General features: G+C 38.5%; 2 protein-coding genes across 4 annotated transcripts in view; one reads left to right on the top strand and one right to left on the bottom strand.

The window, feature by feature from the left end:
• LOC140730442 (N-lysine methyltransferase SMYD2-like) overlaps window positions 1–2165 on the top strand; it is a 55461-nt gene extending 53296 nt beyond the window's left edge. For both annotated transcript variants that reach the window (XM_073050852.1, XM_073050851.1), the window contains exon 12: window positions 1914–2165. In XM_073050852.1, the coding sequence (XP_072906953.1) occupies window positions 1914–1994 (81 nt within the window). In that variant the 3' untranslated portion in view covers window positions 1995–2165. The remainder of the gene's footprint in view (window positions 1–1913) is intronic.
• A 3754-nt stretch (window positions 2166–5919) lies between these two features.
• Window positions 5920–24999, bottom strand: part of LOC140730441 (tyrosine-protein phosphatase non-receptor type 14-like) — a 256024-nt gene continuing 236944 nt past the window's right edge. For both annotated transcript variants that reach the window (XM_073050849.1, XM_073050850.1), the window contains 2 exons: window positions 18273–18436; window positions 5920–12764 (listed from right to left, as the gene is read on the bottom strand). In XM_073050849.1, coding sequence (XP_072906950.1) covers window positions 12636–12764; window positions 18273–18436 — 293 coding nt within the window. In that variant the 3' untranslated portion in view covers window positions 5920–12635. The remainder of the gene's footprint in view (window positions 12765–18272; window positions 18437–24999) is intronic.

Below are 24999 nucleotides of genomic sequence, written 5' to 3'. Positions count from 1 at the left end.
AGTACTGTATCTGAGACCTGAAGTTGGAGCACAGCCTCAACACCTTGAACAATGAAGGTCTACCTTAACAACATGTGCTTCAACCTTCAAGGATTTCTTGAACTTTTTTTTGTCACTGAGGGACTTGGGCCACATTATATTCTTTGTGTGAATGTATGTTTACTCCTATCTTGTATGTGCTATATGTGTCTTGTGCTATGTATGATTGTTGGTACTGTTTTGCAGCTTGCCCTCGAAGGAATGCTGTTTTGCTTGGCCGCATGTATGGGTATTCATGTATATTTGAATGATAATTGAACTTGAACTTCAGTTAATCTCTACTCAAGAATATTCTCCCACAGTATTCTCCTTTACTAACAGTGTTTTGTCATCACTACTTTTACGTCTCTTTGCAACACACAAAATGCTGGAAGAACTCTGCAGGTCCGGCAGCATCTATGGGAACGAGTCAAAAGTTTACGTTTCGGGCTGAGACTCTTTATCAGGACTGGACTAGAAGGGGGAAGATGCCAGAATAAAAAAGATGGAGCTGAGGGAATGAGGGATAGCTACAATATGATAAGTGAAGCCAGGTGGTTGGGAAAGGTAAAGGGCTAGAGAAGATGGAATCTGGTGGGGGAGGTGGTAGGCAGGTGTGGAGAAGAGGTTTGAGACAGTCTTGCAATTGTGACTTATTGGAGTAATTGATGAGATTGTTAATTCACCAGAACTGCTCTTCCTGTATCAGAGCTCTACCTGGATTCTACCAGATTTCCATAATGAAGTTCTGCATTTGCTGCTGTAGATACTTTCAATTTGACTGTGACTTGTTTTCCCCCATTTTGTCTTAAGTTGCTACTCTCACTATACTTAAGTACTTTGGTGAGTTGCTTGCAGCATTGGTCACTGAGCAATGAGCTGGAAAGCTCAGTAGACACTTGCACACTTCATGCTGGATTTAACACTTTCTGATGGTGAAAGTACACCTGTATGTGAAGTGCAAAATAAATAACAAAATCATACAATCTACAAATGCTTCTATTATTCACTCACAAATCAGAACTGATAATTCCACATCTGCATTTTTAATTGCCACCTCACTGGTTGTAGCCTTTGGTATTTGATACAAGGAAGTACAGTGAATCACTAGCGTGAATATGAGTAAAATTTGAGGTTTCTATATGGATGCAGCAATGTGAAATGTTATTTATACGTGATGTATCACTTGTTTTAAAATGTATTTTCATTTCTTACTGGTGATACTACATCATTCTATGTTCATTTTAATTACCTCAGATAAGCTGTGACATATGAATTTCATTAAAGAAAAAATTATTGGCAGTTCAGTATCGAGGAAGATAGCTGAACTTAAGAACATAAGAAATAGGAGCAGGAGTAGGCCATCCAGCCTATCGAACCTGCCCCACCATTCAATAAGGTCGTGGCTGATCTGTCCGTAAACTCAGCTCCATCTACCTGCCTTTTCTGCGTAACCCTTAATTCCCTTACTATGTAAAAACCTAACTTTCTTAAATATATTTAGTGAAGAAGCCTCAACTACTCCCCTGAGCAGAGAATTCCACAGATTCACCACTCTCTGGGAAAAACAGTTCCTCCTTAGCTGCATCCTAAATTTTCTCCCCTGAATCTTGCTGAAATAACTTGTGATTTTCCTATCAAATTGGTAAGGTGTGTGCAAATGTCTGAAATTGTTGGAATATCTGACACTCTATGAACAACTGCCCTGGTGTTTCGGACATGGCTGAGGAGAAATAACTTCAATACTCGGTGATATTTTTCATAATTTGAGTTGTTCTCCTAGAATTATTAATTGCATCAATGTGATGTGCCACTTTGGAAAAATCTGCATCTTAATTTGAGAAGAGTACAATTTAGAGGAATGCTGACTGAAATTGGACATTTTTCTTTCACAGGCTTTGGCCATTATGGAAGTGGTGCATGGGAAGGATCATCCATACATTTTTGAAATTGAAAAGGAACTGGAGGGGAAATGAATGATTTTATCATCTATCTCTGTTTCTTAAAATGTGAGATCATCCTGGTCTCCAGTAACAGAACATTTGTAACAGAGGGTATGAAAATAATGGCATGAATATCAAAGAAATACTGTTTTTATTTTTGTTTTTAATATTTAAGTGAGTATGATAATAAATGGTTAAAATGGATTATCTTGGATTTAATCAATTTGTTTGAACTGTGTTAAGAATTCTTTATATCTTTAAGCTGATGACAAACTTTTGAATATATGATGGGACTGGGTATATAGCAATATTAGAAATAAAAGCAGTTGGCTGTGATTTGACCCCAGATGCTTGCCCTGCCATTCATTAATATCTTTCGCCCACTTCCACTTTCCTGCCTGACCCCATATCCATACATACCTAGAAATATATTGATCTGTCTTGAATGTATTTAGTGATGATGCATATATAGCCATCTTTTGTTTTAAATAAAAGATTTCAAATGTTCATAACCCTCAAATTGAAGACATTTCTTATCATCTTAGTCCTGTGTGGCCAGTCCCTTATTTTGAGATCACTTCTGACATTCTGTTGAATCTTTCTTATACAATCAAACCCCCAATCCAAGGAAATAATCTGGGAAAGTTTCACTACATTTTCTTTAATACATATCCTTGTGTAAGACTATCAATATTTCATTAAGTATTCCAGATTTCATTAATTCTTCCAACCAATCTTAAGGAATTGCATTCCTAATGGCAGAGCACTACCATTTTAATTTTATCTTTCTCTTTGAAGTATTCTAGAATATTTAATTCCCAACCTTTGCCACATTATAACCATTTCTTTGGATGTTAACTTTGTTCTACTTGCTACATAGAACTCCGTTATCTTCTTGTGAACACTATGGGGGTATGAAAGATGGGAAGTAGGGGTGGGGAGGAGAGGGAAATTTTTATTTAAATCTATTGCTGTTTCTTAGATCTTTGTTCTAAAGATCCTATTCTACACTTTTGAATTGAGTTCTACTGGTTATTCTGATCAGTGTAATGTCAGATATTGCCAAAATGGTTCAAATATTAATGTTTTAACACTATGCCATGCAATTCATTTGCAGTTTTTAGAATTTCAGCATCAAGTATCTGTCATGCTCCATTATGATTAGAGGAGTATTGCATAACACAGCTATATAGCTCACTGCATATTTTCCTCTGGGCTACCTAGTTCCTCTAGAATCTAGTAATTCCTTGATGGATGTATGTGAAAGCACAATTTTGCTTGGATCACTACACCCTGCAGCTGCAATGAAACATTTGTTGGGCACATTGTAGAAGAATACACAGGAGATCAACATTCTGCACCAAGGAGGAGGGCTGGAGTCCAATTTTGATGAAGAAACTGAAGGAGCATCAATGGGCTTGGCAAGAAACAGCAAATTACCAAAGACGGCAAAGTCAGTGAGACCGTGTGTCAGAAGCTGGAAAGTTGTGTGTCAAGTAAAGTTGGAAGATACTGTGGTCTTTGAGGAAGTGCTGGAGACTAAGCAAGGGCCCAGAAACATCAGATGTCTGGGTCATAAAAATGCCCGAACACCAAAGTCGAAAGAATATCGGAGTTGACGAGGGTGAGATAGCAAGGCAAGTAAAGAGAAAATTTAAATTTTGTTCTCCTCTTCTTTCAACTAAGGAAATGCTATTAAATGTGTGCAAAATGTAATGTTTGTAACTTCTGCTCGAAGTCACAAAGTTGTTTTAAATCTTTCTTTGCTGCCTGTGTGGTAGGTGGTGATCTTTTTCCATTGGTTGAAACTTGTGTACATAACCCCTATTTGTTTTCATAAACTTCAAAGATGTGTCACAAATGTTGCATAAAGGATAGATGTAATCAATTCTGTCTTGATCATGACCAAGCAGAATACTTTTACCAAATTTCTGTTGCCTCATCCTTCTGAAAGTTTAGTAATTCTTGGGTTTTGACCTGAATCAGATGAAGATAAGGAATAGGTCATGTAGTCCCTCAAGACCATTCTGCAATTCAGCACTATAACTCCCATCTGCTGATATTTGTTCTGCAACCCATTGGTAACAATTGCGCTGCGATTTCTGCAGTCTACAAACCAGCCTTTCAAAAGTATTTCCTAACTTCATGATTGAAATCAGTGTAAATGAGGAGCCCCACACATAGAAAATGCTGGACTATCTCAGCACTGTTGAACAGCATCCACAGAAGAAAATAAACTGTTGACATTTCAGGCCCAGACCATCATTTCCCTCAGTAGATGTTGCCTGACCTGTTGAGTTCCACCAGCAATTTTTTTTATCAAGATCTCCAGCATCTGTAGAATCTTCTGTGTCAGTAGAAATGTAGGTCTTTATCTCACCTACCAATCACCCAACTGTAATTTCCTGTGAATAATAGAACCGGTTTTCATTCTTCTAGTTCTCCAGGAGTAAGGGATTGTGGAAGGTGGAGATGGGGTTTGAAAATCACAGCATTTTATAAATCTTTGATTACACTTTCCTGCCATGATTTAATGTCTCATGCCCTCCAATGTTCTTGTTCTAGCTTTATAGCTCTGAGATGGTGGACTCTGTTTGAAATTCATTTTGCTTTTTTTCCCATTCGCTTAGGGTGTTCAGGTAGCTGTGACATTGAAGATGACTTGGATTGCAGGTTGTTTTAGTCTGACAGTAGAGTGTCAACTTTGGAGATCTACCTGCTAAACCTGTGCCAGATTAACCTGTCATGTAGAAAAGGCTCTTTTGCTTTAATGGAAGCAACATTTGTGGACATAATGGCACGTTAAAGGTAATTTGATACATTATAACCTTGTACAACTTGATACCACAGTGTATTGAGATATTGTTAATTTAGCATTTGGATAGATCAGAGTTTTGGGTTGGATTGTCTTGAATGGCCTATTGTGCAGGCTAACCTTTAACCGACAGCACATTTTGACAGAATGACAAGATTTTTTAATAAGAGCTGCCACAGATATCCTATGGAAATTAATTAATTAGCCTTGCTTTTCTATTTCCTCATTAGATACCCTAGTTTTGGTAGTGATATTTTTCTTTCATAAACAACATGGAGTGAAGATTTCATTTTCAGTTACTCATAGGGCTTGTAGCAATTCTTACACAAGTCTGGGTGGGGGGGGGGGAATAAGGCTCACTGTAGAACTGAGCTTAATGTAAATCAGATCTCCACTACACAGAAATAATTAACTATGATGATGCAGTTTACTTTGGGCAATTTACCTCTTGTTCAATTGAAATGGCTGAGTTTAGTTTATCTACAGTATATCTGACACTAATGGGTAATCTCAGTGAATAGATGTGCACATTTAACAAGTTAAACATTTATACAAAATGCTAATTAAACTGTCTGGCAATGGCACATCTAATGGTCACTGTAATTACTAAATTACAAGAAACTATGATGTGAGATTTTCTCTATTGGTTCAGTTTATTTAAAAACTGTATTAGATAACCCTGATTTGTTGAACCAGAGAATATTAACTGAGGCATAAATATCCAGAGCTGCTGAAGAGTCTCGGCCTAAAACGTTGACTGTACTCTTTTCCATAGATGCCACATGGCCTGCTGAGTTCCTCCAGTATTTTGTTTTTGCTTAGATTTCCAGCATTTGCAGATTTTCTCTTCTTTGGGCATGACTATCAGGTTTTATGGAACAATACATTTTCAGCAAATGTGTTGCGTGAGTTATGGTGAATGTTATTCCATTACTTCAGGATTTGATTCATAAAATGTTAGCTTGCTATTGCAGAGTGAAGATCAAAACCACACACAGAAAGATTTTATTACACTAGGCCTGTTGTAGAGAAACTGAAGAATGAGTTATCACCAATAGGGATTATCAAATGAAGGTTGTCAAATCAAAGGAGACCATTATTTTACTTGTTTCCACATCACTTTATAAAAAAAAAAAGGACAGATTCTTGCAAAAATGCTTTATTGTGTATATATGACTGATAGACAATTATCTTTTACAAAATGTTTGGTACATTCGTGAATGAGGGAAGTCACAAAGCATATACAAAATTATTTACACTTCAGAAAACTCTTTTATCTCATGGAAGTGAGATAAATGCTGAATGGTTCAATATCCACAGAAAGAGGCAGCAATATTTAATGTAAAATACTGTCATGTAGTATCACAGTTTTGTACCAGAGAAATGATAAGTAAAGCTTACAGAGTATATATAAACCTGATGTTAAAAAAGCATGCACTGTTTGTTAGTTTGAGGGGATGAAAGGATGACCAGAACATAAGACTCTTTTTCACTTAATGTATTAAGACCATTAGGTTATGTTGAAAGTCATTGTGGTCTTAAGTCCACACATTTACATTTAATGGATCAAAACACTTTCACTGAATTAGTATAACATACACTTTGTACACTTGTTTTCCAAAACAAAAGCCAGTCTATTGTACTACAGTCTAGCTGTGCAGAGGTTTGCTTAGTACGCTTCACCTCTAATACACACTGCATCTTTTAACAGATGACAAGTTGTGTTGGGTAGGATTTGTGCTGCAGCTGGAAAAACTTAGAACAACTAATGAAACGGGGCAGTTCAACTGTCACTTCACCTGTCGTTTACCTCTGCACTTTTCTGAATATTGAAGTTTATTTGAATAGAGGAGTGACAATAAATTACAGAAGGTAGAATTATCAGCTATATAAATTGAATGAGCCTTTTACCCTAAGGCACTTCTAGATTGTCCGGGGCATAAAAGGCCAAGTCATAATGCATTCAATAAATCGGCAAATCAGAGATTTTGTATCAACTGAGGTTAGAGCAAATGCTTGAAAATAATGACTTCATCTTCGTTATTTTAAAAAGCCAAGCGGTTTTGAACAACTGCAAGTATCAATTAGATTCTGTATCAACACTGATGAACTTTAAAATAGTTGCATGTCATGGACTGAACTGAAACAATCCAGTTAGAGCCTGAGGAGCATAGATCACCAAATAAAATCACCACTGATTGAACATACTAAAAATTCAAAACCTAAAGCTTTTGATGAGATTTAAGACCAGAGTAAATTCATTTGTACTGCACTTTTGTCCAGTATTAAAAGCCAAGGACAAAATAGTATAAATTTTTGATACAACTTACTATATTAACATTATGTACAGTGCCTTAAAGTGTTCAGCTCCCACATTATTTTCACGTTTTAATGTCTCACTTTCTGAATTTTTTTTGTTCTTAGCTACGAAACATTGTGCATAACATCAAAAATTACAAAACCTGTCAGCTAAAATTGAGAGACTGAAAAAGTATTCACCGCTTTTGTAAGTACTGTGCTAACTTTCCTCAGGTGCAATATTCTTATTACCTCATCAACTCACCCAATTTATTGATGTAGAAAATTGGAGGATCACCTGTTTTTAATGAATTCATAAGAATAAATTCTCTCTCTGTATCTCTCTCTCTCTCTCTCTCATATCCAGTTGTTCAGTAGCTTTTCAACAGCCCAAACCAAAATGAAGACAAAAGGGCACAAGACCACATCAAAGGCACTGAACATGCATCTGAGTTCAGTGCAGTCCATCATGGGAAAAATAGGAAATCACAGCCACACTCAATAGGTCAAGCCTCCTCTAAATTTAAGTTGCCAGAGAAGAATGGCACTTGTCAGAGAGTCTAATGTGATGCCAACATTCACTCTGGCTGAGAGCGGAAGTCAGCGGCTGCAACTGGAGATGACGTTCATGGCTCTACAATCTCTAAGGCTGGCACAAAAAGGTTATTTATGGAAGAGGGGCAAAGAAGCAGCCCTGGCTTTAAAAAAAAGCTTTTACTTTCCTGCAAAGATTTTGCAAAGGGTCACTTATAAGATCCTGTAAAGATGTGGAAGAAGGTTTTGTGGTCGGATGAGACTAAAATGGAACTTTTTAGTCTCAGCACTAAGTGGTACACGAACACTACGTGAAGCGCAAACCTAATACTGAACGTCAGCCAGGTAACACCATTTCTAATGTAAAGTATGGTGGAGGTAGGATCGCGCTATGGAAATGCTTTTCAGCAGCAGGGACTGGAAATCTGGTCAGGATTGATGAGAAGATGAATGCTGCTACATACAGAGGTTCTGGATAAACACCTTTCGGCCCTTGCCAGAGCAACCATAGAGAGGCGTCAAATGAAGAAAACTGATGTCCTTGGGTGGCCCCGTCAGAGTCCTGACCTTAACCCGGTCAAACATCTCTGGTAACTCCTCAAGTCTGCTGTTCACTGTCGCTCCTCAAATAACCTGGCACAGCCTGAGCAATTTTACAAGGAGAAATAGGCAAATCTTGCTCCATCATATTTGTGCAAAGCTAACAGAAACTTGTCCAAAATACCACTGGATGTAATAGAGGTGGTTCAGCTAAGCACTCAGCAAAGGGGAATGAATAATTTTGAACTGCTGACATTTCAGTTTCTAAAGTTTTAGTTTTTCATGCTTTACAATTTTCCAGGTTTTTGGGGCTCCACTGAAGAAAAGAGCATGTGATAAAATTTCTCAATTAAATAGATCAAAATCCCTGCTTGTAATACTCATTTATTTGAACAACGGGTTGGGGGCTGAATACTTTTACAAGGCACTGTATCCAAAGTCAGGATCTCGCTGGCTCTAACTGGATTGACGCATTCAGAATTTAAACCGCAGTAAGCCTGAGACATTAGTGCATCGCCCTGACTTGCTCAAAGATGGATCAATTCTTTATTGTTCTAGAATCTTGTACTGGGTTATTAACAGGATCCAAGACTTCACTGACTTTGAATTGCATAGCTATGTTCTGCAAGGCAGAGAGAAGGTAAGTTACTTCTGCTAATGTTTTTAATTTATATATATGCCAGTTATTTTTAATTTTGTTAAAATATCTCTGCAAACTGTCAGCATTTGCAGTCTGGGTTAGTTTAGATCAATGTAATTTAAGATTAGCCTGATGAATACTGACTGGGTACATGTAGGGGAGATGGGAGTGAAGTGCAAAGTTCCCTTAGGAAGATCTTGCCCATTAATGGTGGTGTTCTTTTATAAGTAATATGTATTTTGCTTTCTAGTCTGGAAGATTATTTTTCTAATAAAACCAGTCCAGACTGAAGTGATAATTAAATAGTGCAGAAAGTTGATTTTGAACTCTATCTCCACCACAAATTTGTTCCATTTTTGGGATGTTCATTGGTAAGGATATACAAAAAAAATGCAAACAAAAGCTAAGTTTCAGCAGGTAGTTCACCATTACTTTCCCATGGAATGGAACCATCTTGAACTTTTTCCATGAATATGGAAAACTGCTATTGTGCCTTGCAATTTTATTTACTGAGTCATTGAAAGATTTAGAGTTATGTATATTACAATCTTGTTCCAAAGGAAACTAATGAGATTAAGTCTATTTTTCAGATGAAGATTGTCATTTTTGGCAGGACATGTTTTTCTGTTTGGTTGAAATAACCTTGAAAATGGTCAGCTTGCTGAAATTCTAGCCAATTATTTGTTGAATTAATCAAGTTTTAACAATCATTCAGTATTTCTAAACAATAAGATGTAAGAGGTGCTGCAGCAATTTCTGTTCTGGAAAACATTTTATAATGTGGATCATTATTTGACAGTGTGCGAGCTGCAAAATTGAGACTTCAGCAATATTGAATTAAGTTGAAAAAAATACTGTGACAGTATAGATATTAGCATATTTAAAACTTTTTTGGGGCTTTATCCCAATCTGTGAAATTATAAATATACAGATTAAGATCAGTCAATACTATTAGTCAGTGGAAAGAGCTTGCAAAGACACAACAGGTCAGTCATTTAAACAGGATGTCAAAAAAGTAGTTGATCTAAGTTTAGAATTGGGGAATGGTGAAATTTGTTTCGTTTTTCTAACAGCTGTACACTCCTTAAGACACTTAGACCATTTACGTTTTGACAATTCCTCAAATACTTTCAGTGCTACATAACATAAAAAGAACAATGCCAGTTGATGATGCCCATCAAACATTGATTGGATTCCTGGCAATTTCCAACCCCCCGCCCCCCAATTCCTGGAAAGAGAACTAATGGTACACAGCATCAAGGAATGTTGGTCCTACACAGTAACATGCATTACCAAAGGGCAGTCTAGAATTCCAGCTTGGTAACTATCCTACTATGGTTTTAGCTTAACCTTGTTTAGTCAGTGAAGAGAATGTGCAGCCTTAACTTTCTTTTCATTTCACCTTTTGTGAAGTTATTGTAATCTTAAAAACCCAAGTGCTTTTTCTTGCTACTTGACCAAAATAATTTTAATTTTCCATTCTCCAGTATAACTGCTGTATAGTTTCCCATACTTGCATATCTTGCCAGCTATTTACCAAGGTCTTTTCTTGCACTTAGCTATTATAATGGCTGCTCTTTACATCGGTTGTTTACGAGTAAATATTACCACATTTTGTGTATTCATTGCTGTTTAAATCGTTATTCTTGAATTACAATCACTGTTTTGATAAAAACAAAAGGGCCACAGTTTTGGCACAACTATACTTTAAGGTTAACGGCCATGTGAAATGTCTAATGCTGTTGGAAAGTTGGTTTTCTTTCGTTGTTTAGAAAGTAAAAGCAAATCACTAAAATTATCTTTGTGCTAAACATTAAGTAAATAAATAGTGGATGGTATATCATACTGAAGGAATGCTCTTCCCCTGCCTAGTAACCAATGAAAACCTGTTTCTCCAGGGGAAAATAATGATTTGGTCACTTGTACCATTAAAAAGGGCACTTTAATAGTGCACAGAATTATTTTCTCTGATTATTCAGTTCCTATTTTTTGCTACCATTATCTTTAACTCCTTGAGGTCTAGTACAATAATTTGTCACCACAAAAGATCAAAAGTAACTGAGTGTTAAACCGTCAATACTTAATCCATTCCTTGAAGTGTACCTCTTTACATTCAACACTAATTTGCTTAACTGTTATTCTGTGAGGAAAATAGGTACACAAGTTCTTGTGTGGTGTATTATAAACATAAAACCTATTTCCATTTTTGCCCCTCAAGTATTATTAAAAGCCTGTTCAGGGATTAAGGTAATTTACCCCAATATTTTATTGGGGGCCAAGTTCAATTTAAATATAAAATGAAGAGCAACCACCAGCTGTTGAAATGTTATTTTTCTTCGCAGTTGCCAATTTTCACTTTGCTCGTAAATAGAACCAGTCAAGCTTAAACAGAATGAACTGGTGTCTCAGTTTTCTACAAAGGTGAGTAACAAATAATTAAAAATTGAACTTTGCTTTCATGATCCCAGATTATTTAACTGGACAAAGCCTTTATGACACATTTATGATTACACACTTAACAGGGATTTTGTTTTTATTTGGAACATAAATCTCATATACACCCAGTTCTCTCTTGCACTATAAACTGGTGCAAATATTTAAAAAATAAATAATTATTACAAAAATTCTGATACAAAAATTCTGAAACAAATGCTGGAGATACTACAAATCAAACCGCATCCATAAAGGAAGCATTTGAAAGAATGTAGGCAGTAGCAGTTCTCAGGATAATGGCATATAACACAGCATTTAGTGTAGAACTGACAAAATCTACAGTTCAGTTTAGTAATAAATCTTGAACAAACAGATGAAAATACTGCCATTTTAATTAGTGACCAGACGTCTACTTATATAATTAACCTTAAGTTTTTTTGTTTGTTATTTTTGTTTCAACAGTCTATGAAACTTTATTTGATCATTAGCTTAAGTAGAGAATAGAGCAAAATTTTGGGCTGCTGTGCTTTTGGGCATATAAATGCATCAAAAGATGCTTGTATTTTTTTTAAAATCACATCCAGTTTCTCCGACATGGAAGAATGTTAACATTTGAAGTTCCAAGGGAATAAATCCCATATATTCTCTTTCGGTTTTGAAATATGCCCTGCCCCACAATTGAAGTACTAATGAATTTCCAGATTCTTACTATAGACTTACTTTAAAATAAATGCCTGTTATTGTGTTTCCTTACAATTAGTCCAACCCTAAGTCACTTAAGCAATGTTGAACCCATTCACCCTCCATGAAGAAAATGTCATTGGGCATATAGAGCTTACTGTTACATGCCATAGTTTTGAGTTAGATAGCAGAGAGCTTGGTTGATTATAAAGACAAATAATACTAATATGAGCCAGACTTGCTCTGAAAGAAACACTTTCCACAAATTACCCATGATTGCTGTGCTACATGTATAGATAAAATCCTGCAGACAAGCTTGAAAGCCTTGAGAGAAATGGAATTCAAAATATAAAAGATTGAATTGTCATAAAATTAATAGATATAATTAAAATATTAAATGATTAAGAGTGCAGCATTTCCAACATTCACTCAGGACAGTGTTCCATTTCTTTTGGTTGGAAATTATCTTTGTGTTAAAGAAATTCCACCATCTTCCCCTGGCAAGTCTGCATATTAAATGTTCTTTCTTGCTACTTCAGTAATTCAGAATTCACGGCAAGCTCCCACTGAGTCTTATTTGAAACTAGCAAGATTTGCTACAGAATCACTTCCAAAAGTCAAAGTACCAAAAGACACAGTACTTGCCATACTGACCTGATATCTTTTGAAAGAGCTAGCTCCATTTCCACTGCTAAATGGTAAGATGGTTCAAATTCAAAATATAAATTTGTAGCTAAATCAGTCGAGAGTTCTTCAGGAACTGTATGAGGACCTGGTAGACAAACCTGTATTGGGCTATAGTCTGTACCATTAACATCCGCTGTTGACGGAGAAATCCCAGCATAACTGGCACTTCCAGCTTCTGAAATGCAAATGCAGAGAAAATGTTTTGTTGCACAAACTGAAAAGATTCAGATATCGATGGCCAATTGACCAACACAGAACTGGGTTTCAGCACTACACTAGTGAAAAATTCAGCTAAAATACCGACATAACATTTTGTTACACAAAAGCAATCCAGCTTCACAGAGTATATGGTCTCTCGATGGAAACTTTGTTCACAGTATTTTTAGTAAAGCTTTGACATTGGACATTTATCATCTTTCATTATAGATGATGGCTTCTAACAGGTCAAATATCTGAAATTGGCTATATTTACTACCATATTCCAAGCTGGATGAATATGTAACCTGAGTGAAGAGAATGAAAAGAAGCATTAACTACCTCAAACTCAAGTTTAATTATAATTCAACCATACACAAATAGCCACGAATACAGCCAAATGAAACGGCATTGCTCTGGGCCAAGGTGCAAAACACAGTACCGATAGTCACGTCGTAACAAGTAAACATACAGTCACACTAAATAAATAAATATTTATATTTTGTTGAAGTCCCTGAGTAACATATCCTGTAAACTGATGGTGCTTGTGCATTTTCGACAAGAACAAGCAGCTCTGAGCAGTCTGCAGACAAACTTATACAGGCAGTCCAGCTTGTCATTCTACTAGTCAATAATCAATCTTCATGTGCAGGAGTAAAAACGTTAGCCCAAGCAAAAGCAATAAATATCTCCCTGAAACTCCTGCCACTTCAATTATTTGTTTACTGACTGAGCAGACTAGCCTTTGCTAAATTTGTCAACTATCAATAGTAAAATATCCTTTTTGCCTAAAAGACCTTTGCAAGTTTCTAATCCTGGAGCACACAATAATTCAAAAGCATGAACTAACAAATTGAGTTGAAAGAATATAAAAGTGATGATTTTAATATTAATCCACTGTACTTGTATTGTACTTCGTTACTGTAACACCATACTCTGCATTTTTCCCCTCTTACCCTATTCAATACAGCTATGTATGGAATTATTTGTCTGGATGCCATGCATACAAAACTTTGTGACTGTATGTTGGTATCTTTGGCCATAATAAATAAATCAATTAACAAATTACCCTCAGAATACCACTTTGTGAATGATAAACTGGAATGGTAGAAATTCATTCACTTTGTGTTTTACATGGGGAAAAAAAAACATTGATCTTTGTAAGAGTCTATTATCTGGCATCTGTGACTCCAGAAACACAAATGCACAGAACATGACAACAACACGGGACTACAATATATGTGTCTGCCATGATGCCAGTTTTAATTGCACATTGGGCTGCGAGTGGTCTAAATCCCTTAAATCTTTGCTTGTTCATATGACTGTCTAACTTTTTTTTATCTTCTTCAGCAGTTTGAATGGGGCACGGCTGCGCAAGTGCGTGAAGGTCGGTCTGTGAGACAGCGGGAGAGTTTTAAATGCTCCCACCTGTAAAAGGTGCATCCAGCTGCAGCTCTGGACAAACCGAGTTAGGGAACTAGAGCTGGATGAACTTCGGATCACTCGTGAGGCACAGCCAGAAATAGACAGGAGTTTCAGGGAGATGGTCACCCCTAAAAGTCAGGAGAGGGAAGGGGAACAGACAGGAACAACAGAGCACCCCTGTGGCCATTCCCATCAAAAATAAGTATACTGTTTTGGATACTGTTGGTGGGGATGACCAGCCAGGGACAAGTTGCAGTGGTTGCGTCTCTGGCACCGAGATTGACTCTCAGCTCAGAAGGGAAGGAGAGAAAAGAGGAGAGCAGTAGTGATAGGGGATTCGATAGTTAGGGTGACAGATAAGAGGTTCCGTGGGAGAGATCGAGAATCCCGGATGGTCTGTTGCCTCCCTGGTGCCAGGATCTGCGATATCTCGGATCGAGTTCTCAGTATTCTCAAGAGGGAGGGTGAGCAGCCAGATGTCGTGGTCCATTTCGGGACCAATGACGTGGATAGGAAGAAGGAGGAGGTGCTGCAAAGAGAGTTTAGGGAGTTAGGTGCAAAGTTGAAGGACAGGACCTCCAGGGTTGCAATCTCAGGATTGCTACCTGTGCCAGTGAGGCTAGAAATAGGAAGATAATGCAGCTAAATACATGGCTAAGAGTTGGTACAGGAGGGAGGGCTTCATGTTTCCGGACAATTGGGCCTTTTTCCAGGGAAGGTGGGACCTGTTCCGACGGGACGGATTGCACCTGAACTGGAGCGGGACTAATATCCTTACGGGAAGGTTTGCTAGTACTGCTCCAGGGAGTTTAAACTAGATTTGCGGGGGAGGGGAACCAGAGTGTTAGAGTAGATAGTGAAGTGGAGGAGGATAAAGGTCATGCAAGAGCTGCAAGTATAGTGCATGGATTAAAGTCAGATCTAACATATAAAGAGACATTGAGGAAAGAGAAGCAGAATAAAGGGTGTAAAGGTAGTGAGGTAGAAGGGCTAAAGTGTGTGTACTTCAATGCAAGAAGCATCAGGAACAAAGGTGATGAACTGAGAGCTTGGATACATAGATGGAATTATGATGTAGTGGCCATTACAGAGATTTGGCTGGCACTAGGGCAGGAATGGATTCTCAATATTCCTGGATTTCAGTGTTTTAAGAGCGATTGAGAGGGGGGAGAAAGGGGAGGAGGGGTGGCATTACTGGTCAGGGATACTACTACAGCTGCAGAAAGGGTGGGTAATGTAGCAGGATCCTCTTTTGAGTCAGCATGGGTGGAAGTCAGGAACAGGAAGGGAGCAGTTACTCTACTGGGGGTATTCTATAGGCCCCCTGGTAGCAGCAGAGATACCGAGGAGCAGATTGGGAGGCAGATTTTGGAAAGGCGCAAAAATAACAGGATTGTTGTCATGGGTGACTTTAACTTCCCTAATATTGATTGGCACCTGATTAATTCCAATGGTTTAGACGGGGCAGAGTTTGTTAAGTGTGTCCAGGATGGATTCCTGTCACAATATGTTGACAGGCCAACTAGGGGAATGCCATACTAGATCTAATATTAAGAAACAAACTGGGTCAGGTCACAGATTTCTCAGTGGGTGAGCATCTAGGGGACAGTGACCACTGCTCCCAGGCCTTTAGCATTACTATGGAAAAGGATTAGAATCAGAGAGGACAGGAACATTTTTAATTGGGGAAGGGCAAATTATGAGGCTATAAAGGCTAGCACTTGCAGGTGTGAACTGGGATGATATTTTTGCAGGGAAATGTACTATTGACATGTGGTCGATGTTTAGGGATCTCTTGCAGGATGTTAAGATAAATTTGTCCCGGTGAGGAAGATAAAAATTGGTAGGGTGAAGGAACCATGGGTGACAAGTGAGGTGAAAAATCTAGTCAGGTGGAAGAAGGCAGCATACATGAGGTTTAGGAAGCAAGGATCAGATGGGTCTATTGAGGAATATAGGGTAGCAAGAAGGGGGGCATAAGGCCTTGGCGAGTAGGGTATAGGAAAACCCCAAGGCATTCTTCAATTATGTGAAGAACAAGAGGTTGACAGGAGTGAAGATAGGACTGATTAGAGATAAAGGTGGGAAGATGTGCCTGGAGGCTGTGGAAGTGAGCGAGTTCCTCAATGAATACTTCTCTTCAGTATTCACCAATGAGAGGGAACTTGATGACTGTGAGGACAACATGAGTGAGGTTGGAGTTCTGGAGCATGTTGATATTAAGGGAGAGGAGGTGTTGGAGTTGCTAAAATACATTATAACAGATAAGTCCCCGGGGCCTGATGGAATGTTCCCCAGGTGGACAGAGTACATTCCGATTGGAGGGTTGTCACTAGTGGTGTCCCACAAGGATCGGTTCTGGGACCCCTACTTTTCGTGATTTTTATTAACGGCCTGGATGTGGGGGTAGAAGGGTGAGTTGGCAAGTTTGCAGATGTCACAAAGGTTAGTGGTGTTGTGGATAGTGTAGAGGATTGTCGAAGGTTGCAGAGAGATATTGATAGGATGCAGGAATGGGCTGACAAGTGGCAGATGGAGTTCAACCCGGAGAAGTGTGAGGTGGTACACTTTGGAAGGACAAACTCCAAGGCAGAGTACACAGGTAAATGGCAGGATACTTGGGAGTGTGGAGGAGCAGAGGGATCTGGGGGAACATGTCCACAGATCCCTGAAAGTTGCCTCACAAGTAGATAGGGTAATTAAGAAAGCTTATGGGGTGTTAGCTTTCATAGGTCGAGGGATAGAGTTTAAGAGTCAGGGGGTAATGATGCAGCTCTATAAAACTCTGGTTAGGCCACACTTGGAGTACTCTGTCCAGTTCTGGTCGCCTCACTATAGGAAGGATGTGGAAGCATTGGAAAGGGTACAGAGGAGATTTACCAGGATGCTGCCTGGTTTAGAGAGTATGCATTATGATCAAAGATTAAGGGAGCTAGGGCTTTACTCTTTGGAGAGGAGGAGGATGAGAGGAGACATGATAGAGGTGTACAAGATATCAAGTGGACAGTCAGCGCCTCTTCCCCAGGGCACCACTGCTCAATGCAAGAGGACGGGGCTTTAAGGTAAGGGGAGGGAAGTTCAAGGGGGATATTAGAGGAAGGTTTTTTATTCAGAGAGTGGTTGGTGCGTGGAATGCACTGCCTGAGTCAGTGATGGAGGCAGATACACTAGTTAAATGTAAGAGGCTACTAGACAGGTATATGGAGGAATTTAAGGTGCCGGGTTATATGGGAGGCAGGGGTTTAGGGTTGGCACAACATTGTGAGCTGATGGGTCTGTACTGTGCTGAACTATTCTATATAAAATCTACCTCCAGCACTCCCCTGGCAGTGCATTCCAGGCATCCACCTGCTGTCAGTATTTCAGGAAAAAAAAGCATGCCACATAGATCTTGTTTACCTTAAAGCTGTCTTCTAGTTCTTAACGTTTCAACCCAAGCAAAAGACTACCTACCCTGTCTACAGCTCACATTATTCGATTATAGTACTCTTAGGGCACCCTTCAGCCTCTTGTTGATAGGTCACATCTGTAATTTCTATTTGGCGGATGATTTCCCTCCACGCTGCTCTGACATATTGGGAAATCATGAACATGGCCGGTTACAGTTTGCCTTTGACTTCTGCTGGGTGAGTGTTTTTTTTAAAAGAGATCACCAGCTCTTAACCCAGCACGGATGGAGAGCGCGCAAGGGAGCCGGGTGGATTCGAACTCAGGACCTCTCGCCCCGAAGTCCAGCACCGATGCCACTATGCCACCAGCCGGCCTCTTTGGCCTCCACTGCTTCAGAATTTTTTAAAAAATCCATGCTTGTCTAAACCCTTCTATCTAATGGCTTATAGCCTTTAATACAGGCAATGTTGATGAACCTCCTGAGTTCTCTCCAAAGCCTCCACATCCTTCCTATAATTTCTGCAATAAAGGATGGCTAAAACGTGCCAGCAATTTCCACATCCTATGAATAAATAACAACTATTAAATTGTCTTCAGATAGACCATTTTGGATTTATCTTTCATCCCTTCATGTTCTCATTACTTATAAGTGGATCATAAAATAACAACTCACCTCATTGTGCTCCAAGCAACCAACCATAACTTCTGTTAGAATCACCACCCCTGTTCTTCCAGCTCCTGCACTGCAGTGCACAACTATTGGTGGATTACAGCTCCTGTTGGAGTCCAGCATGCTGTTGGTGTGTCGCCGAACTGACTGAATTTCTTCTAGGTAAGCTGAAAGATTCAAGGAAAATGTAGTTAGCAATTAAACTAATCCTTTACACAGCAAGTATATTTTAATAATTTTCTTAGTGCTTTCCACCAAATAACACATCATGCTTTGCTTGATAAATAAATTCACTTGGATGTGTTTTATGACTAGTTATAAAACTCAACAGTGCTGAAGAATTAAAACCTAATTTTTTTTTCTCGCTTTCATCCACATCCTTCTCTTCCCTTTTTTGCTCCCCCCCCCCCATAATCAAAAGTTCCATATTGCTTTGGCAAATGAAAAATAAGATTAGTGTCAGCTACCAGTAAGTAAAAACAACTTTTGAGTTCAGATGACTGTAATCCAACAATACTTTTCACTTTTTATTCTGATCTATAGTCACACAAAGGAAGCCACAAATGGTGCATAAGGCAATTCTAGAAACGAGCCTTGGGGTGTATCCAGTCTCAGTTGAAGACCTGTTTATATCATAAAATTATTCTGAATTGCCCTAAAATATCACTGATCTTTGAAATGAATTTGGGTTTTCTTTCTTTTCAAATCTTTTTTTATTATTATTATCCAAACTCAAACTACCTGCGTCTCAGTATCACCAAGACCAAGGAGATGGTGGTGGACTTTAGGAGATCTAGGCCCCATATGGAGCCAGTGATCATTAATGGAGAACGTGTGGAGCAGGTTAAGACCTACAAGTATCTGGGAGTACAGTTAGATGAGAAGCTTGACTGGACTGCCAACACAGATGCCTTGTGCAGGAAGGCACAGAGTCGAATGTACTTCCTAAGAAGGTTGGCGTCATTCAATGTCTGTAGTGAGATGCTGAAGATGTTCTATAGGTCAGTTGTGGAGAGCGCCCTCTTCTTTGTGGTGGCGTGTTGGGGAGGAAGCATTAAGAAGAGGGACGCCTCACGTCTTAATAAGCTGGTAAGGAAGGCAGGCTCTGTCGTGGGCAAAGTACTGGAGAGTTTAACATCGGTAGCTGAGCGAAGGGCGCTGAGTAGGCTACGGTCAATTATGGATAACTCTGAACATCCTCTACATAGCACCATCCAGAGACAGAGAAGCAGTTTCAGTGACAGGTTACTATCGATGCAATGCTCCTCAGACAGGATGAAGAGGTCAATACTCCCCAATGCCATTAGGCTTTACAATTCTACCGCCAGGACTTAAGAACTTTTTAAAAGCTATTATTAATGCTTTTTGAGACGGTGATTTAGATGCATATCATATTTTTTTACTGAGTTAAGTATTGTATGTAATTAGTTTTGCTACAACAAGTGTATGGGACATTGGAAAAAAAGTTGAATTTCCCCATGGGGATGAATAAAGTATCTATCTATCTATCTATCAAAATAACAAGAGTACATCGAAGTAGGTAATACAATGTCTCAAAGAGGGAAAAATAATCCCTACTAAAGCAAAGAAAAGTGAGAAAAAAGAACCCATTAGGTGTTCAACCCCGAAGCCATGTGTCATACAAAAAGCTTCTAAAGATAAACATCAAACCACCAGCAAAAAAAATTATACCATTATAAAATTATACAATTAGATCGTGGAGGAAATCTATCAATTAACTCAAATGGTAGTAACGAACAAATGAACCCCATCTTTCCTCAAAATCAAACATAGGTTCGAAGGTTCGACTTTTAATTTTGTCCAGACTAAGACATAACACCACTTGAGAGAACCATTGTGACAGAGTGGGAGCCAACGTCTCCTTCCACTTCAACAGAATGGCCCTCCCAGCTATCAATGTAACAAACGCAATAACATGTTGGTCAGACAAAGAAATACTGCGGATATTTTGAGGAATTATTCCAAAGAACATTCACTGATTCACTTTAAAATTGTATATCGTTACTATTTGTTAGGTTCTAAATTAACTTTAAGTGCCTTAGAAAAAACTGACTTCCAAAACTGTTCCAGCATAGAACAAGACCAAAACATGTGTGTCAGTGTAGCTGTCTCAGTTCTACATCTATCACAATAGGAAAGATTTTAGACAATCTCTCCTTCATCAAATAGTAACGATATACAATTTTAAAGTGAACCAGTGAATGACTAGCACAAATTGAAGAGTTAACCAACTTCAGAATCCGCATCCAGTCCTCCATCATAAAAGTCAAATTAAATTCCTTTTCCCAATCTTCTTTAATCTTAAATAAAGGACACTTATCCCATTGTAATAATAAGTTATAAATTCTTCGAGTGGAACCCTTCATCAAAGGGTTCATACTCGTAATAGTATCTAACAGGTCAGCATCCAATACCTAAGGAAAATTACTTAAATATTTTTGTAAGAAATGTCTAACTTGAAGGTATTGATAAATATTCTCTTTCATACTCACACTTTTTACAACTAATTGTTCAAAAGACATCAGTCTATCTTCTTTAAATAGATCCAAAAAAAATTAATACCTTCATTTTTACAAAATAAAAAAATTGGATCACTCGAAGAAGGCTTAAAAATAATTTCGATAAATTAAAAAAATTACAGAACTGGAGCCAAATTTGTAAAGAATACTTAATCACAGGGTATAAATTTAAATTAGCAACTTTAGTTAATTGTATAGGTAGAGCAGCTCCCAATAACGAGGTTAAATAAAACTGTTTCACAGCTTTCAATTTCAAATCTACCCAAATTGGCCGTTCGTTCTTATCAACCCAGTGTAACTAAAAGGACATATATCACACATTAACAGCCCAGTAACACATTCCTAAATTAGGCAAAGCAAGACCACCTTCCTTCTTCAATTTTTGTAAGTGACATTTACTAATTCTTGGTCTTTTATCATTCCAAATAGAAGATGAGATAATAGAATCAATTCAATAAATTTGGGTTTTAATTTTTCCACAAATAGTGTCTGCAGCCAGTTACATTTATGTCCAACATAACTAAGACCTCAGATTATAAACTTGCATTTTAGCTCAGCTTTTAGATTTAAGAGTAAACCTGAAGGAAAGGATTAACTATTGCCCTTATAAATGCAACTGTTTAGTTCTACACACCACAATCTATCTTTTAACTCAACTGCTTACACTTGGCAACCATAGCAGTAGAGAAGACGTGTCCCAAAGGATGCTTTTCAGTAAGTAATGTTGGCAAACATAATCTCATTATAAAGCTGAGTTTATTTTTTAAAAAATTCTAGTATGTTATATCACGGCTATCTGTTCCACTGTTTGTAGCAAATATAAATTCAACTCTGAAGAAACAGGTGTTTGCATACTGAAAAGCCTACCGTTAACACTGAAGTTGGTTTCAAATATGAAAAGAATTGAGGACAGAAGGTTTGACAATTTGGAGATGCTAAGAAAGAATAAAGTAGAATAAATAACAGCTCAATGACACTTGATTTCACTGATGTTAACAAAAGGCATGTGGAACAATATACTTGAATGATTGAAGACATTTCATGTGTTAGCAAAGCAAATATATTGGAGAAAACTAATGAAGAGAACACTTACTGGTTGTTTGTTCTTGGGAGAAAGGATTGAGAAGAAATTATTCTGCCAGTCTCCATTTGGCTTAAGTGTATTAAAAATATTTGTACTATGTTCAGAAAATAAATTTTGCTAACCATAATTAAAAAATAAAAGTGTACTTTATTACTGTTTGTATTTCATGTGGTCTAAATAGACTACACAAATGCCCAAGCAATAGTATTGATCTCCAATAACTGCTTTGCACTTTTAGCATAAAATGTGCTAGAACACAATTTGTAGCCACTGTTTCTGCAGTTCCAGAATGTAATTCCTTTATGTAAGGAATTGCTGTTCAAGAAAAGGTGATAATGGCTTTTTAATTAAAGTCATTGTGGCTACATGTTCACTCAATGGCCACTTTATTAGATACACCTGTATACCTACTTGTTAATGTAAATATCTAATCAGCCCATCATGTAACAGCAACACAATGCATAAAAGCATGCAAATATGGTCAACAGGTTTGATGCTGTTAAGACCAAACAACAGAATGGGTAAGAAATGTGATCTAAGTGATGTTGACTGTGGAATGATTGTTGGTGCCAGACAGGGTGGTTTGAGTATTTCAGAAACTGCTGATCTCTTGGGATTTTCATGTACAACAGTCTCTGGAGTTTACAGAATGTGTGAGAAACCAGTGAGCAGCAGTTCTATGGTCAAAAACGCCTTGTTAATGCAAGAGGACAGAGAGAATGGCCAGACTGGTTCAAGCTGGCAGTTACTCAAATGACCACGTGATAACAATAGTGGTGTCTCTAGGTGCACTACACATCACACTTTGAAGTAGAAGGGCTGCAGCATCAGAATACCATGAACATGTTCTCAATGGTCACTTTGTTAGGTTAAGAGATACCTAATAAAGTGGCTACTGAGTGTATATTACACTCAGCAATAATAAGTTCAGACATCAAATTATATGAAAATATCTGACTTCCACCTTCATCAGATTCGAAGCCTAGAAAGATGCAAGTAGGCTAGTAAGATAAAAGCAGTGCATGTGATTAAAAATCCGAGAAGCACTATCACCTGATACAGGCACCAAGATTTCTATCTGTAAAGAACTGAACATTATGCAAAATTCCTCAAGAGGTCTCTGATCACATGCATAGCATTCTGAAGTGGGAGGGTGAGCAGTCAGATGTCATGGTTCACATCGGTACCAATGATGTAGGAAGAAAGAGTGAGTATAGAGAGCTTGGTAGGAAGTTAAAAAGCAGGACCTCGAGGGTAGTAATCTCAGGATTGCTACCTGTGCTACGTGCCAGTGAGAGTAGGTGTAGGATGCTCTGGAGGATGAACACGTGGCTGAGGAACTGGTGTAAGGGGCAGGGTTTCAGATTTTTGGCTCTTTGGGACATCTTCTGGAGCAAGTGGGACCTGTACAAGAGAGATAGGTGACACCTGAACTACAGGGGGACCAATACCCTTGCAGGGAGGTTTGCTAGTGCAATTGGGGAGGGTTTAAATTAGATTTGCAGGGGGATGGGAACCAGAGTGCCAGAGCAGATAGTGGAGTGGGGGTGAAAATAAATGATGTTAAAAGTTAATGCAAAGTCAGAAATAGAAGGGTTGTGTGTGGTGATAATAATCTTCTGAGGTGTGTCTATTTCAATGCGAGGAGTATTGTGGGGAAGGCAGATGAGCTGAGGGCGTGGATTGACACATGGAATTATGACATTATAGCCATTAGTGAAACTTGGCTACAGGAGGGGCGGACTGGCAGCTTAATGTTCCAGGGTTCCGATGTTTCAGAGGTGATAGAGGCAGAGGGATGAAGGGTGGGGGGTGGCATTGCTAGTCAGGGAAAATGTTACAGCAGTGCTCAGGCAGGACAGATTACAGGGTTTATCTACCGAGGCCATATGGGTGGAGCTGAGAAACAGGAAAGGTACGACCACATTAATGGGATTGTATTATAGACCACCCAATAGTGGGAACTGCAGGAGCAAATCTGCAGAGTGATAGCAGACAATTGCAGGAACATAAAGCTGTGATAGTAGGGGATTTTAATTTTCCACATTGATTGGGACTCCCATACTGTTAAAGGTCTAGGCGGGTTAGAGTTTGTAAAATGTGTTCAGGAAAAGTTTTCTAAATCAATATATAGAGGTACCAACTAGAGAGGATGCAATATTAGATCTCCTATTAGGAAATGAGTTAGGACAAATGACAGAAGTGTGTGTATGGGAACACTTTAGGTCTAGTGATCATAACACCATTAGTTTCAACTTGGTCATGGATAAAGATAGATCTGGTCCTCGGGTTGAGGTTCTAAACTGGAAAAAGGGCAAATTTGAAGAAACGAGGAAGAAACTAAAAAGCGTGGATTGGGACAGGTTGTTCTCTGGCAAGGATGTGATTGGTAAGTAGGAGGCCTTCAAAGGAGAAATTTTGAGACTGCAGAGTTTGAAATTTCCTGTCAGGATTAAAGGCAAAGTGAATAAGAATAAGGAACCTTGATTTTCAAGGGATATTGGAAATCTGATAGAGAAGAAGAGAGAGATGTATGACAGGTATAGGCAACAAGGAGCAAATAAGGTGCTTGAGGAGTATAAAAAGTGCAAGAAAATACTTAAAGAAATCAGGAGGGCTAAAAGAAGACACGAGGTTGCTTTGGCAGTCAAGGTGAAGGATAATCCTAAGAGCTTCTACAGGTATATTAAGAGCAAAAGGATAGTAAGGGATAAAATTGGTCCTCTTGAAGATCAGAGTGGCCGGCTATGTATGGAACCAAAAGAAATGGGGGAGATCTTAAATGTTTTTTTGGCATCTAAGAAAACTGGCAAGGAGTCTACGGAAATAAGGCAAACAAGTAGTGAGGTCATGGAACCTATACCAATTAAAGATGAGGAGGTGCTTGCTGTCTTGAGGCAAATCAGAGTAGATAAATCCCCAGGACCTGACAGGGTATTCCCTTGGATCCTGAAGGAGAGTAGTGTTGAAATTGCAGGTGCCCTGGCAGATTTATTTAAAATGTCGGTATCCACGGGTGAGGTGCCGGAGGATTGGAGGATAGCTCATGTTGTTCCATTGTTTAAAAAAGGCTCTAAAAGTAATCTGGGAAATTACAGGCCGGTAA

The sequence above is a fragment of the Hemitrygon akajei genome, chromosome 7 (genome assembly GCF_048418815.1).
Source record: "Hemitrygon akajei chromosome 7, sHemAka1.3, whole genome shotgun sequence".
NCBI lineage: Eukaryota > Metazoa > Chordata > Chondrichthyes > Myliobatiformes > Dasyatidae > Hemitrygon > Hemitrygon akajei.
Note: the sequence above shows the minus strand (reverse complement) of the source record. Positions and strands in the feature narration are given on the sequence as shown.